Below are 15,800 nucleotides of genomic sequence, written 5' to 3'. Positions count from 1 at the left end.
GGATTATACTTTTTGCCCCCAAACACAGAGTAACCTCTGCTTTAATATTTTAGATTTTCTGTATTTACATTGTGAATATTTATTCTGCCTCATTGTTTAAAAACAGGTTGTTCTATTTACATGGAAATAATTGTATTCCCTGGTTAACTTCTTTCTTTTGCTCTCTGGTTGTCTTTTTTACCCGCTCCTTTTCTTTCCCGTGTCTGCCTCACAGTCTTTCCAATTCCATCTCTCCCTCCGTTCTTAGGACAGATAGGCTTGGTGTAGAACGCACTGCAGTCACGTGGTTTGTGAGAGGGAGAGAGAGAGAGAGAGAGAGAGAGAGAGAGAGAGAGAGAGGGAGAGAGGGGGGTTCCTCCTCTGCAGTTTGCTGTTTGTTGTGCCTCAGATACCGTGAAGCTGGATAGAGAAAGAAAGCGAGCGAAAGAGCGCTGGATTCTGTACCTGTGTCTATGTCTAAAGAACCGGGGATATCTCTTTTTCCATTCGCTGTTTCCCCCTTGTTTTTTTGCCTTCTTCTTTCTTCTTTTTTTTGATTCCTTGTGAATCGTTTTCATCTTTCCCGTTTTTCAGTTCACCATCGCCGCTAGCACAATTGGATCCCTTATTGGATTGGTCTGACTACTTAAGAAGGTTGGATGAACTGCTTTGGTAAAAACTGGACATGGAATTCCTGATACTCTGCATTTCCTCTTGGATATTGCATTGTTCAGTGCGAGGGGACTCCATCATTCACATCGGTAAGAACCTCCAGCATAGAGATGAGCCGGGCAAAGCAAACAAGCCAGTCGAACGCACGAGATAAGGAATTAATAGCACTGACTTTGTTGCATGGAGAGCATTCTATAGAGAAGATAACAGAGACGTTTCTGACACTTTGGGGGGGGGTCCCGAATCGGATATTGTGGAATGTACTTAGGGTATAGTTGAAAGAGTGATAGTTTGCCATTTGTGTGAGTCCGCAAGATCGCGCAAGAGGGTTGCAAACGTATGTAACACAACAGATGTCTCTTTAAACTATAGGAAAGTGGCTACACAGAAGGATAGGGAAGCTGCTCGTGTTGCAAATCAGAAAAATGCAACTAAAGGAACTCGGTATACTGTAAGTGGTTGAATGGCAATGGAATTAACGGTTGCGCGCGTGTGTGTGTGTGTGTGTGTGTGTGTGTGTGTGTGTCTTTGTGTATGTGTGTGTGTGTTTGTGAAAAAGCGCTTTCATGAACTTTGAGTGACGATAAACCAACTGTAACTTCCACATCCAATACTTTAAAAGTGATTTTTAAATAAACCATGTTTTAAATATAAATGTATATTCAAACAGGTTTTGGGGGGAATAAAGGGTGGCACTTATGAATAGTCTGACAGTTTCCAAATGTAGTGAGGCGTGCAGAGACTGATTATCATATATAAAAGTCTGGACGAAAAAAAAATCTAACAAATAAAATGAAAAAACAACTACTAGGAATTGTAGGAACAGATCAGTCACACATCAAAAGCAGGACACATCTTAACTGTATTTAGAAGAGGGAGTGACAAAGAGAATTTTAAAGCGACTCTTCATCTGTTGAAACGGGAAAATAGTGAAACAGTAAGGGGGTGCAGCGTGCTGTATGCAACGGGTAAAGCAAGGGATGTACTCAACATGTAAACTATTTGCAGCGACAAGTCTAAGAATCGTCAGATCTGTCAGAATGTCAGTGTTTGCAGCGATTCTCAACCCCCAACTGCCCCCACCCCTCCACCTTTCCCGCTCTTCAGCTTTCTTATTATCATTCACTCAAGTATTACATTGACCAGAATCATATGGTAACGTACACCATCTGGGTATAGCTGAGCATTCGCCCCCTCATTCGTTTTAATGCGCTATGCAAGCATCCTGAGAAATTAGAGTGCAGTACTGCCGTCGAGTTAATGTGAAGGGGGGGGGGGGGGGGGGGGGGTTGCGTTGGTTAGAATACAAATCCCATGTTAAATCCAGTCTTTTGAAAAATGCCAGTGTATCTAAAACAAAACTTCCATCCTTTTGTAAATAATTAAAAGGCGCCTGGCAAGCCCAGCACACATCATTGCAGATCTATTAAAAATCGAAGGAGGCATTAAAAAAACGAGCGGAGAGATTCGATCGCGGTGATTTGGCAGTATCAAGTTTACATACAAAGAGTGAAATATACATACTGTGCTGCGCATCAGTCTGTGTGTGTGTATATATATATATATATATATATATATATATATATATATATATATATATATATATATATATATATATATATATATATATATATATATACTTATTCAATGATGTAGTGATTATTTTTAAAGATGTGTCAACTGTATTGGCCATTTGAGTATCACAGCGGCATGCAAATGTGTGTGTCACTCACAGTAGATACTTTTGGCTAATCTTCAGGAACGCGACTAGCCTGTGTATGTAGAGCCTATGTAAATGTATTTTTTTTAAATAATGCCTAAAGTACAGACATCCATATGCTTCCAGGAACCCGTAGCTAGCAGTATGATGTGATATATCTAAAAGCGGTAGCTAGTAATTGCACTGTCCAATGCGATCCTACATAGGTGGCTAATATTGCCTGTTAGACATGATTTGATAGCTGATATATATATATATATATATATATATATATATATATATATATATATATATATATTTTGCGGGGGGCATTGAAATTCTAAAGTGTAGTTAAATTCGTAACGTTTAATTGGTGTCTTATTAGCTAACTGATCGCGGTTAGAACAGGTGTTCGGGGCCAACAGAGTCGTCAATTTGTAAGCTCCCTGTGGTGAAACATGTCCGTGTTTTCTTAATTGTCTAGTTCTGCTTGGTAAACTGTTACCATATCAGGAAGCTTACATGATTCTTCTGGGAATAAACAGAACCGATGCGCATTATTATTATTATTATTATTATTATTATTATTATTATTATTATTATTATTATTATTATTATTATTTTCTTGTAACTCTACTGTTCTTAAAATCTGCTGCGTTCCGGCAATGTTGAGAACTAAAGCGGTTATTTCACAGTTAAAATCTATATTTTATAAAAAAATAAAATAAATGATACTAGACTACAGGCAATTACTGCATAAATTAATTGATGGATAGCGGGACTAAGCGGAATAGCAGTCTAAAGAGAGGCAATAAACAATGCAACAGGTTTAAAGAGAGGAAAAAAAAACTTATCTTAGATAACTTCTTATCTTTTGTGTTTACCGCCTGAAGAGTATCCAGAGGCGTTCTAGGCGGTCAAGTGTTTTACAGGGACCTTATGAACACAAACGACGGCTGTTTTGCGGCAAATGTACTGCATTTTCTCCAGCTCTGACACAGAAGCAGGTCCCTATATTTCCCTTGTGTTGTACAGTTATTATTCAATGTGATACCGCTCTGCTGCTGAGAAATCTTAGGTGATTGAAGGAACATAGCTAACGTATTGGGCGAGTTCAACAGATTTTGGAATCGGACAAGTTATCTGAACTTAGCCCTAAATTGACGTTAGTAGGCATATTATTGGATGCTAGGTTCATAAAACTAGGCCCCAGGCTGCGCGGCTGTCAAAAGGTAAGATAGAGTGGTTATGTTTGTGAACTAATATTTCTTTACAATATACAATAAAAAATAACAGATGTTCAATGGATACAGAGTCCTATGGTCCGCTCCCTAAATCGAAACATGTAGAATGATTAATAAAATGTAATTTGATATTCACGAAACTCTTCTGGACTGCTGCTGTTCTCTTTAACACCAGTCTAAAAAGCGTCATGAATATGAATATTAAACTTCATGTAGTCTGTAAGCATCTAAGAATCTTTTTTTAAAATTACATTTTTTTTTTCTTCTGTAGGCTTTATTTTGCGTTTTGAAATGAACAAGGTCATGATATTTCTTTAATTGTTTGTTTTGCACATATGGTTATTTTACTATTTAGAGCATATTTGAATGCTACCAGAAGGCATGTTATGATCCACAGTCAAATGCATCGCCATAGAAACCAGTCACAGAACCCCATGTCTGTGCCAGTCGTCCCCATGTTTAATTTAGTTCATGTTCTATTCCATTATTTTTAAATTTAGGAGCGGCCCGGCTGCTCCATGAATCAATAACCCATAGCCAGGAAGACTCGTAGGGGAAATGATTTACAGCGTGATATTGCTGATTTATAAAGCCTTAGCTCAGCCAACCCCCATAACTGGAATGCGAGCTCTAATACTGTGAATCCAATCTGGTCTCCCTGACAAAACTCTGAGCAGATGTGGCATTTGCCTTCAGACTATACATCATAAACATGCTTTATCTATCTATCTATCTATCTATCTATCTATCTATCTATCTATCTATCTATCTATCTATCTATCTATCTATCTATCTATCTATCTGTCTGTCTGTCTGTCTGTCTGTCTGTCTGTCTGTCTATCTATCTGTCTATCTGTATGTCTGTCTGTCTATCTGTCTGTCTGTTTGTCTGTATGTCCTTCATTGTATGCCTGTGTATTTATAAGAGAAACCTAGGGGTTAGAAATTCAATTCTTCATATTAGATCCCTCTCATCAAACAGACAGACTCCACAAATTCACTCACTAGATGTCAGTGACATCAGGCTACTCATCAAACTGTATTTTGCGGATCTTTGCCAGTAACATTAATAATGCATGCTTAGTGCTTGAGTATACATTTAATTGGCTGCACTGAAAAGCGAAATACCAGTACTGTATCAGAGCTCATCTGAGGAAATTTAGATTGGATTTTGTTTAATTATTGGAGCTAATGAAAATAGCTCCCCGTCTGTAAGCATTATGTAGTTTAAACTGCAGTGAGTTGTAACTGGTAAAGAAACATTCAATTAAACTCACAGGTTGTTTTTACATGCTTCAACTTGTATTGCACCTTAATGTTATGTAAAATGCTACCTGTTTTGACTAAAATGCCTCTATGACAGCATCTGTGTGTGTACTATTAGACTGTAGATGCATAGTAAAAGAAAACATGTTAAAAACTCTAAACAACCGTAATGCTTAATGTTAACATAATTCCCAGTATTGTCATTGTTACCAAGCCCTTTTGTGTTCTCTAATTTTACAGCCTTGCTAACCTAAAATCCAATCAGTATTAACAGTTATTACTGGGGAACAAAGAAAAATACAGATCATTGTCTTGTTAATTACTATTGAATACAAAGCGTGTCTAAGAAAGGACGTGTTTGTGTTGATTTTGGCTGTACTACAATAGTCGTGGTTTTTAGCACACATCACATTGTCCACATTTCAAGTCCGGTACCTTATATTAGTTTATTTGTGTCAGTTATCATATCCAAATACTGTAATACTGCCCAAAACAGTATAATGTCATACTATAGTAAGCATCGCAGTAAACTACATGAAACTATAGTGCTTCTGGACAGTATAGTATTTTTTATATGGGTTGGTCATACAGAACTGGGGTAAATGGTGCAGTTTCTGCATTTAATATCTACCTACATTCTATATGATTATGATCCTGTCTTGAATATACAGGAAAAACCCATAGATAAACATATACTATACATAACTGCATTTACTCTGATTCTGGTGTTGTCAGAAAATTGCTTGACACATAAATATATTTGATCTTGCCTGTTTTATTTAGGTTCTAAGAACCCTTCTGATAAACTTAGATAAAAAAAAACAGGTGAACTTTGTTAGCATGCAGTTAATATAGATTTCTGCTTGATCAATAACAATATTGTCTATGTTTACAAAGACTTTTAACAAACCAGAACCGTATACCATTCACAACGTCAGAGACAACTCGAAAATATCTTCATATAACTGTGACTAGAACACAGATCTAATGCATGTCTATAATAGGGTTGAAAGCAGTGGTGTGACCACTGTAATCCTACTTGCATTTGTTTATTGTAAGAGCGAGTCCCAGGAGTCAGAAATGTTTGGTCTATTGAAAGGATCAGTAAATAACATCCTTACCATCACAACCATTCCACAACACTCAGTAGACAGCTCCATGGTGCTGAAACTTACAGCAATACCGATTGAACTTAATATAAGAGGGGATCCGCATTCAACTGTGCCTTGTAACTCCGTGTCTTGTTTAGCGGGACGTCCAAGATTTTCTAAACTATAATTTGACTAGCCACTAATGTATTATATGCCTGGCACATATAAACATAAAGTACATTTACGATACTCAAAAAAGCCCTTGATTTAAGCATTGCACAAAGTTGCATAAACTTATGTGCTTGATTCACAGGCGCCATCTTTGAGGAAAGTGCGACCCGAGATGATGAGGTGTTCCAGTTGGCCATATCAGACCTTAGTCTCAATGACGACATTTTACAGAGTGAAAAAATCACGTACTCCATAAAATTCATCGAGGCCAACAACCCATTCCAGGCGGTGCAGGAAGGTAAGTGAATGTATTTTAATGTATTTTAAAGTGAATACACACACACACACACACACACACACACACACACACACACACACACACACACACACACACACACACACACACATATATATATATTATATACACTGTTGTGCAAAAGTCAGACATGTTGCATTTTTCTGCTCTGATGCAGACAGGCTTTTGTGGAAGAATCTTGGGGAGGCAGAAGGCACAGGTGTCGTTGTCCATCCATCAACAGTCCAAAGCACCTTTGACCATTGCTCCATAGTCCAATTTCTGTGTTCTTGTGCATATTTGAGCCTTTTAGTCTCGTTCCCCCTTCTTAACAGAGGTATTCTTACTGTAACACATCCTTTAAGTCCTGATTTCAAGAGGGACCATCATACTGTTGATTTGATAGACAACGACACCTGAGCCTTCTGCCAGTTCTGTTGTCAATTCAATGCTTGTCTTCTTTATATTCCTTAAGGATATTATCTTCAAGTATTGCTCATCCTTGTTAGACAGCTTTTTGGGTCTTCCAGTCCTGGGTTTGTCAATTACAGATGATGTTTCTCTGTGCTTGTTGATTATGCTTCGGATACCACACCTTGAAAATCGAGTGGTGCGAGCTATTTCACTCAATGTTTTTCCTTTTTTTATGCAAGTCAAGGTTCTTATAATAGTAGAAAACACTAGTGGAGGCTTTGAGTAAATTGTTGATTCTCATAGAGTAGAAAAATGCAACATGTCTAAGACTTTTGCACTACAGTGTGTGTGTATATATATATAAGCATGCTTAGGGTCATGTGTAAAAATGCTGGACAGGCCTGGTTGCCTATAATTATGGTTAGCATGGCGAGGAGACCTCAGTGACTTTGAAATAGGGCTGATTGTTGGGGCGCGTTTGGCAGGAGCTTCAGTGACCAAGACAGCTCAACTTGCTGATGTTTCACGAGCAACAGTGTCTAAGGTGATGTCTAAGGGAAAGACATCATTAGCAAAGGGCAACAGTGGGAGGAAGCACATACTCCAGGATCGTGATATCCGTGCATTAATTCGAAGTGCAAGACAAAACAGGCGAGCAACTGCTGATCAATTGACTGCAATTTTCAACATGGGGTGCGAGCAGCCAGTTTCATCAAAAACGGTCCGCCGAGAACTCCACAGATCGGGATACCATAGTGGCCCAACGCCCTATTAAGTGAGTATTAAGTTACATTGTCCACTACCAGCTGCCCAACATTTCGATATGCTGTCCATATCTTTCTCACGGGAGCATGTGAATAAAAACATTGGAGGTATTTATAGGTTTTTGACGGCATGACAACGACTTGTTATACAATACAGTCTCTTTCATTGGGTTGCACTGAAGCAATTAATTTAAGTGGACAAACACATCATGCTGTTTTATTGCATTCCAATATACTGTGCTGTAGGGGAAAGGTCACGTTTGTCTGATGGGGTGTTCTGCATAAATAGGTGCGTACACATTTTTGATAAGCTTCTGGGTTCAGTATCATTCCATTGGTGCATTTTGTTAAACAGGGTCATTTAATGTCAAACGTTGACTTCGTGATGACCCTATATGTATTTTAAGCCAGTTCAGTTGATACTTATAAATGTAATGAGCATACAATCAATCGATTAAAAGAGCAGAGAGGGCAACCTTGAAGAGAGGCTTTTGCATGCACTATTTCTGCAGTGCAACCATACTGTTGTCAAGTAGTAAGATACACATGAGTCGTGCACTTGTGTCTTCTGTTTCTGACATCTCCCACAAAAGTTGGTGCTGTCTTCTAAAGCAAGAAAGCTAGGTGGAAGTATTGAGCCGAGCTTGATAATAATGCATTTTCTTCAGGTAATTTCTGTGCAATCTGTAAGATTCTGTTGCATTCTGTCCTGCTGTCAATGAAAAATGGTGCTTTCATGGTCAACAATACTTCAATAGTGGTCTCCCGTGGGTGCGTCTCTGAGTTATTTCAACATGAAAGAAATGCGAATTTTAAAACAAAGCAGAACTCTCTCTCTCTCTCTCTCTCTCTCTCTATATATATATATATATTGTAAAAGATTTGCACTCACTCGGGTTCGTTGCCCCTTTAAAAATAGACCCGGCACACAGAAATGGATTTTAAGCGCTGGTGCGCTATTTTTAATCAACACAAAAAATCAAACAAAACACACAAAATAAACACCTAGCTCGGTACGAGCACTAACTAACACACAGGAACACCCTGGCTAACACGGGACAGCTACACTGTTTCCCCGTCCTTACAAAACACACTGGTTTTATACAGCACTTACTTTTTAGCTCATGACTGCCAGGAAGCAGAGCACACCTTTCTGCCTCCTTCTCCACAGCAGCCTTGAGCAGACTAGCTGCCTCTCTTAAATACCCTGCACCTGGTTTTAATTTAACAATAGCTACCAGGTGCAGGGGATAATTAATAATAAAACAATTAACAAATCAATGAAACAATAAACCAAAACAATTAAACTAAACAAATGTGCATTCCACACATGTTTTCCACTCAGGGAGGCTTTAACCCCCTCCCTGCTGTGTTACACTTCCCCCCCCTTGTCTTTTCAAGACACCGGCCACTCGACGGCCACCTCCCTCCACCCTTAAAAGACCACCCACCCTCAAGTCCAGCAATGTCAATTGTCGCCCTCTTCCACGGGCGGGCTTGAGGGTGGGTTGGTCCAGGGCGACCACAGCGCAGGCCGGTGACCGGGAGCCAGGACTGGCAGGCAGAGGCGCGTGGCTGTGGACCGGCGCAGCGATGTCTTGAATCTCAGGGGGAGCGGAGCAGTAGGTAGGCGGAATGGAGCAATCAGCAGGGGGAGCGCCAGCGACGTCTGCCTTTTGCGCAGTGACGTCTTCATCCTGCGCAGCGACGTCTGGGATTCCAGGGGGAGTGAAGCAAGGGACCAGGCAGGCGACTGTGCCTGGCTGTACTGCGACCTGGGAGCCAGGTCAAGCGGAGGGAGGTCTGGGCATTCCGGCCTGGTGTCCACACTGCCGGGACAAGGGACCTCCCTCGGCAACGCCGGACTGGCTTGCAGGGGAGGCGGCACATCCTCCCCCTTGACTTCCACCGGTGACTCTGGCAACAGTGGCTCCTCCCCTCTGGGCTCTGAAAGCGGCGGCTCCTCCCCTCTGGGCTCTGGAAGCGGCGGCTCCTCCCCTCTGGGCTCTGGAAGCGGCGGCTCCTCCCCTCTGGGCTCTGGAAGCGGCGGCTCCTCCCCTCTGGGCTCTGGAAGCGGCGGCTCCTCCCCTCTGGGCTCTGGAAGCGGCGGCTCCTCCCCTCTGGGCTCTGGAGACTGCGGAGCTACGCTAGCCTGCTCCCATTCCAGGAGTAACCGCTCCAATTCGGTTGGCTCCCGCTCCTGTCTCTTCTGCGGTGCCAACCCCATCTCTCTCTCCCATCTCTCCAGCTGCTCCTTCTGAGCAGCGGCACTTCTATTAATCTGCTCGATCAGGTACCATAAATCCATCTTTCTCTGGGTCGTAGGGGCGCCCACACTTTCTGACACCAAATGTAAAAGATTCACCCTCGCTCGCTCGGGTTCGTTGCCCCTTTAAAAATAGACCCGGCACACAGAAATGGATTTTAAGCGCTGGTGCGCTATTTTTAATCAACACAAAAAATCAAACAAAACACACAAAATAAACACCTAGCTCGGTACGAGCACTAACTAACACACAGGAACACCCTGGCTAACACGGGACAGCTACACTGTTTCCCCGTCCTTACAAAACACACTGGTTTTATACAGCACTTACTTTTTAGCTCATGACTGCCAGGAAGCAGAGCACACCTTTCTGCCTCCTTCTCCACAGCAGCCTTGAGCAGACTAGCTGCCTCTCTTAAATACCCTGCACCTGGTTTTAATTTAACAATAGCTACCAGGTGCAGGGGATAATTAATAATAAAACAATTAACAAATCAATGAAACAATAAACCAAAACAATTAAACTAAACAAATGTGCATTCCACACATGTTTTCCACTCAGGGAGGCTTTAACCCCCTCCCTGCTGTGTTACAATATATATATATATAATTGCCATCTGAGAAAGTATTGAATCGGTTTTTGTATTACTCTTGGGTGTCGAAGAAGCAGTTCGAGTAGAGTCTTGTTTTGCCACTTTCCCTGTCCTTATACTGTATAAATGTCATGATTGTGAGAGACGTGTTATTGAAAATAGGGCCGTGGTACTGAATAGCAATAGACTTTGTTTTTGTGAATTGTGTTAAGGGAAAGGGGGCAGGTCTCCCTTGAACAGAATTAAAATTCTGAAAGGATTGCTGTTTCAGCGAAAACAAGTGACTTTAACTGAAAGAAAAAAGTAGTTAAAAATTGTGGCTCAAGGCAACCCTATCCCTTGGGAGTATCTTGAGAAGTAAAGGTTTCAGATCTCTGCAGTTTGTTGACATGGAATAATTCTGCTTTTAACTGCAGCTAATAGTGAAATGAAGGTGTTTTGCAGAATCTGGGCAGACGTGAATGGGCAGGGTGATACACTATTGCAGATGCCTGATTGGAGCGTGTATGTTTTTTCCACATGTATCCCGTTAGGAAGCAGCTGAAATTTGTGATATCTCTCTTGGAGGTTTTTTTTTATACAATAGTAAAATTAAAAAGCTGTGAAATTGGGAAATAAACGGTGGCATCCTGCTGCGCCATTAGCATTGGTTCCCATGCTTTAACTACAAATGACAGTTTTCAATTGACAGGCTTAATTCAGATTTATTTTTGCGGAGGACATTAGTTTGCAGTGACTGCTAACGAGGGCTGTGTTTTCAGAGGCACAGGATGTGAGAATGGCTTTTTTTTATCTGTTGTAAAAAGAGAAAATCATTGTCTTTCTAGAAACCAAAATACAAAGTCTACTACGAAATGGGTTTTAAAATAATAATATAGGCTATGTACAATGTTGCAATTCATTTTTAAAACCGAGGCTGTAAAAAAATAAAATAAACATCACACAATGATACCAACATTCTCACTTCTGCTCAAGTGAATCAATCCCAGTTTGTTTTACAACAACGCTGTAAATACCCCTCTTTTGATACCATTCATAGGGCCCCATCTGAGTCTATTACATGTACACTCCCGTTCTGTGCTGCACATTGGGAACTATGTGGGTTCACCTGGGATCCTTTAACCTGTAATACAACAGGAAGTCAATATGGAAAGTAGTTCTATTTAACCTTTTTGTCTTGAGGGAGGATAATAATGGCTTCACAGTTGGATATTACATCCATTCCAGTCTGTACACATCTTGGTGCAGTCCTTAACTGTGGAATCTCTTAACTATGGAATCAGGTGCCATTGAGGGAGCTAGATTTGGACTCCTTTCTTTATTTAAATCTAATTTAGGATGCCAACATATCTCTCCTTTTGATTTTAAACTATGTTCCAGATTACAGTGGCCCACTCACTTAGGTCAATTATTTATTTGCCCTTTTTAGAAATATAACACCTTGAAGCAACATTTGTTATGCAATAATGGTGCTTGCGTGACATTGTGGATTGTTACATTATACAGCAGGCAGCTAAGAACTTGAATGAATTATTTTTAGCAGGTTGGGGTGTTTATGTGATGAAGTAATACGTTGGGGGCATTGAATGTGTTCTAATGCTAGGCTGGTAAATGGTTCTGAATGGTCTTTATAGAAAGCCTCTAGCTATTCATTGCCACAGTTGCTTATTGAATGCAAGTTATTGTTGCCATGCAAGCACAGTTGCTTCAATATGCATTGTTGCTTGAGTGCTTTAATGTATGTTTTTTTATTTAGTTTTTTATTTCTTTTCGACTGCTATTTGAACCATGTGCTTCAAAATCTTCCTTAACATGTTCTTGGTGTAAAGTAACCTGTCAATTCTTTATTGTTTCAAAGTAGAGGAACATTCTGAATGATTTTTTAAAGAGCAACTTGAGTATTCTTCTTCTTCTTCTTCTTCTTCTTCTTCTTCTTCTTCTTCTTCTTCATTCAAATTCACTTTGTATATCATTTTCTGTATCAGTCATCACATCCTAGTAAACACAGAAGTTTAAAGCATCTGTACCATAATAAAAACTCTCAAACATATCTAAGGTATTCCATAAAGTAACCATTAACCAATCTGGTGATATAAAAAGTCATTTTAAACGACAAGAATACATTAGTTAATGGTACCATTAACTAACTGGTACCATGTTGCCCTTTAATGTTCAATAACTTGCAGAAGATGATTCAAGTCTACCCTGCAGTCTTAGATTGAGTGATATTGTGATGCTTAACTTAAAGTTTAGTTTATTCATTCAACCTTTATCCAGTCTCACAGAATTAACCATGCACTAGACCATACACTAGACTGTAGACTTGTTGTATTTAAATGAATGCATTGTCTGTAGGGTGTCTCTTATTGTACGGAAGAGGTCATCTCATGCAGTTTGGGCAAGAAGACTGAAAAGCCAGTTTAGGGCATGCTTTCTCCTGCACACCTGAATATGCAAAGCAATGCGCCGTGTCACAGCCTTCCAACTGATGCCATTGAAAGTCTTCAAATGGGTTCAAATCCCACCTCTGCCACTGATGGTCACCAGTGCAAATCCCACCACTGACTCACTGTGTGACCCTGAGCAAGTCACTTAACCTCCTTGTGCTCCATCCTGTGGATGAGATGTTAAATCAGTGTCATATTGTAAGTGACTCCCCATATAAGCGCTATGGAAGGTGCTATATAAAGATAAAGATATTATTATATTATTATATTATTATTATTCATTGGCATTCAACCGAACAGCACCTTAAAAGCTGTGCTCCTAAACACCACTGTGCAGTCAGACTTGATGCAAAGCAAGGAAATGAATTGAAATCTGCAGATGGACAGCTCTTATAAGGGTAAAACATGTCATACAGATTTGTTTTTGCAGTTTTCATTTTTTTCCCCATAGTTTTGTTTTTCACTTACTTAAAGCTTAATACACCCTCAAACATTTTTTTTTCAGAAAATGAAAGAAATGTAGTATGTCTCTATATCTTATGATTTTCCATGAATATTTAATGTGTCTTAGTATATTTTCTTTTTTAGTTTAGATGAACAGATGTTGAAATGAGGAATACGCTTTGATATATCCAGACCCTGAGTCAGAAGGCATTATCATTTGACCACCACCACATCTGGAGAAGAAAAAAATATCTTACTGTAATAGTTATTTATAACTATTGTTATTTCTGGTTGTACTGAAAATAATCCACTGACGTATTTACTATAACTAAAACAATAGTGAATTTTCATTCCAAGTCAATGTTAGCATATATTTTTTTATGAAAAAGTTTGATAACTGTTTTCCTGTCTGATTTGATCATTTTTGCTTTTTTCCTCTTATTAATGAGGCTTTGTAGTGTTAATGCTTTGAAATTCCAGTCTTTAGTAATGTAGTGACAGATAATATTTCTTGATTTGAGTTTACCTTTTCTGTTGTAGACTGCAAACAAGACAGAAAATAAGGAAAACTTGAATGAAGACAATTGCGACAATTCACAAAAGACAAATGTTGCGCTATTTTAAAAAACCTGATAAATATAAGATAAGGTCAGGATTTGGTAATTATTCCACTGTTTCTCTATTATTTTCACTGTTTTTTTTTTTTTTTTGCTGTGTTCCGGCAGTCTGTTTAAATAACATACAAACCTTAGTACTGATACATACTCCTTATTTACAATGAAAACTCTCCCTGTAGTTTGTAGACTCCAACCTTAATTCCTTTTTTTATCAATACCATCCACATTCCGTCCAATATGTATCTTACCCTTTATGACTAAATCACTGATTGCTTCCTCCACTGCCTTGCCACTGTCCATCCTGTTGACCTGCTTGTGTGATCAGTCCCTCTTAGAGGGCAAGTCTACTTCCCACAAGTATGACTGTATTAAACAATAATTAATTGAAAACAACAAAAAAGCATTTACCAAACTGATTTGTGCCTTGATTCTGAAGCAGCATTTTGTCACTGTCCTACAAAAAATAATATTTTTGTCACGCTGTCTTGTCTAGAGTTGCATTGATTGACCTCCTACACCTGCACGGGGCTGCTGGAGAATGGTTTCTGATCTATATGTCTCGGCACTGGCGCGCACGAGCGAGTGTGTGTTTTCTGTCTTCCCCCGTCATTACTGCAGCCTTCTGACAGTTGCCGATTCCCCACTCGCCTCATATGTGTAACTCTATGGGTTCTATCATCACACCTCTTGCTTATTGACAGATGATGATTTTCAATCTCAAGACACAGTGGGCGGTGTCAGCAGTAAGTGGCAATATCTGATTACTCTGAATTATTTTGTCACACTGGCAGCACTGATGTCAAGCAGGACGCAGTAACTATCATGATGCCTTTCTTGTCTGGTGCGGACATGGTAAGTGACAGGGCTCAGACCCAGCTTGACACAATAAATCTTGGCAAGGGTTGGGTGTGATCCCCTGACTCATGCTGGAAGTCCTGCAAGGCAGTGTCAGATTGTTTTCATATGGTGCTCAAGCAATGGGCAATAGTTGAATTGAAAAAGTATTCCCGAAGTGAACATAAATATCTCAGCTTCACCTTTCCCTCTTTCATAACTACTTTACCACTTGAATCTTCTACTTCAGATACTGCCAGTCTGTCCTCTGCTGTTTCTGCTATAACATACTGGTTCTAGCTGCACAACATGTTGTTGTTAATTGATTCTGTACCAATAACTTTAATAAACTAGCCTGCTACTCTCTCACAGGTGAACAAACTCAGCAGAGAAAGCTATTTTGTCATGTTATTGTTTCCAAATGGATATACACTATGCACAAGCTAGAATATGGAGACAATCTGAACCCTTTGAACAATTATACTGTAAAGTATCTAGGGTTGGTTGGTCTTCCAAAGATTTAGAGACTGCATTTTGCGGACCGTTTCATCCTCATATGTTATACAGCAGCGTCACGCTATGTATCATAAATAAAGCCATCAGTGTAAGAACATGATTGGTCTCATTCCTAAAACCGTTTATCAAGGAAAGAAACTTCAAATGTAACCAATTGCAATGGCTTTCTCATAAACAAGACCCTGTCAGCCCTCTTTCCAATCACAAACCTGACAGAAACTAACCACACTTTTCTCTTGGGTGAGTTATGGCCTTAAGCACTGACAACCTCAATTGCATTGTGACTTTACTATTGTGTTGCCTGTGCATGCTCTACTCTCCAAGATACAGAGCTCACACCATCAGCACATGTGGAGTGGAATAACCTTACGGTTATGCATTGCAAATGTTTCATTTGGGCTGTGCCGATGCTTGCTCTTTCTGCCTGAGGCCTTTTAGCAAACTGTATACTGTACATTTGATCTTGCCTGGGTGCGGTTCTGGAAGGA

The 15,800-nt window shown here is 39.8% G+C and overlaps 1 protein-coding gene across 2 annotated transcripts in view; it reads left to right on the top strand.

Moving 5' to 3' along the window:
• Positions 1 to 330: 330 nt before the first annotated feature.
• LOC117417704 (glutamate receptor ionotropic, delta-1-like) overlaps positions 331 to 15,800 on the top strand; it is a 232,660-nt gene continuing 217,190 nt past the window's right edge. The window contains exons 1-2 of one of the 2 annotated variants that reach the window (XM_034029911.3): positions 331 to 740; positions 6,265 to 6,420. In XM_034029911.3, the coding sequence (XP_033885802.1) occupies positions 665 to 740; positions 6,265 to 6,420 (232 nt within the window). In that variant the 5' untranslated portion in view covers positions 331 to 664. The remainder of the gene's footprint in view (positions 741 to 6,264; positions 6,421 to 15,800) is intronic. The other variant, XM_058985181.1, reaches the window with a different exon arrangement.

Source organism: Acipenser ruthenus, chromosome 13 (genome assembly GCF_902713425.1).
Source record: "Acipenser ruthenus chromosome 13, fAciRut3.2 maternal haplotype, whole genome shotgun sequence".
In the NCBI taxonomy this organism is placed as follows: Eukaryota; Metazoa; Chordata; class Actinopteri; order Acipenseriformes; family Acipenseridae; genus Acipenser; species Acipenser ruthenus.
Note: the sequence above shows the minus strand (reverse complement) of the source record. Positions and strands in the feature narration are given on the sequence as shown.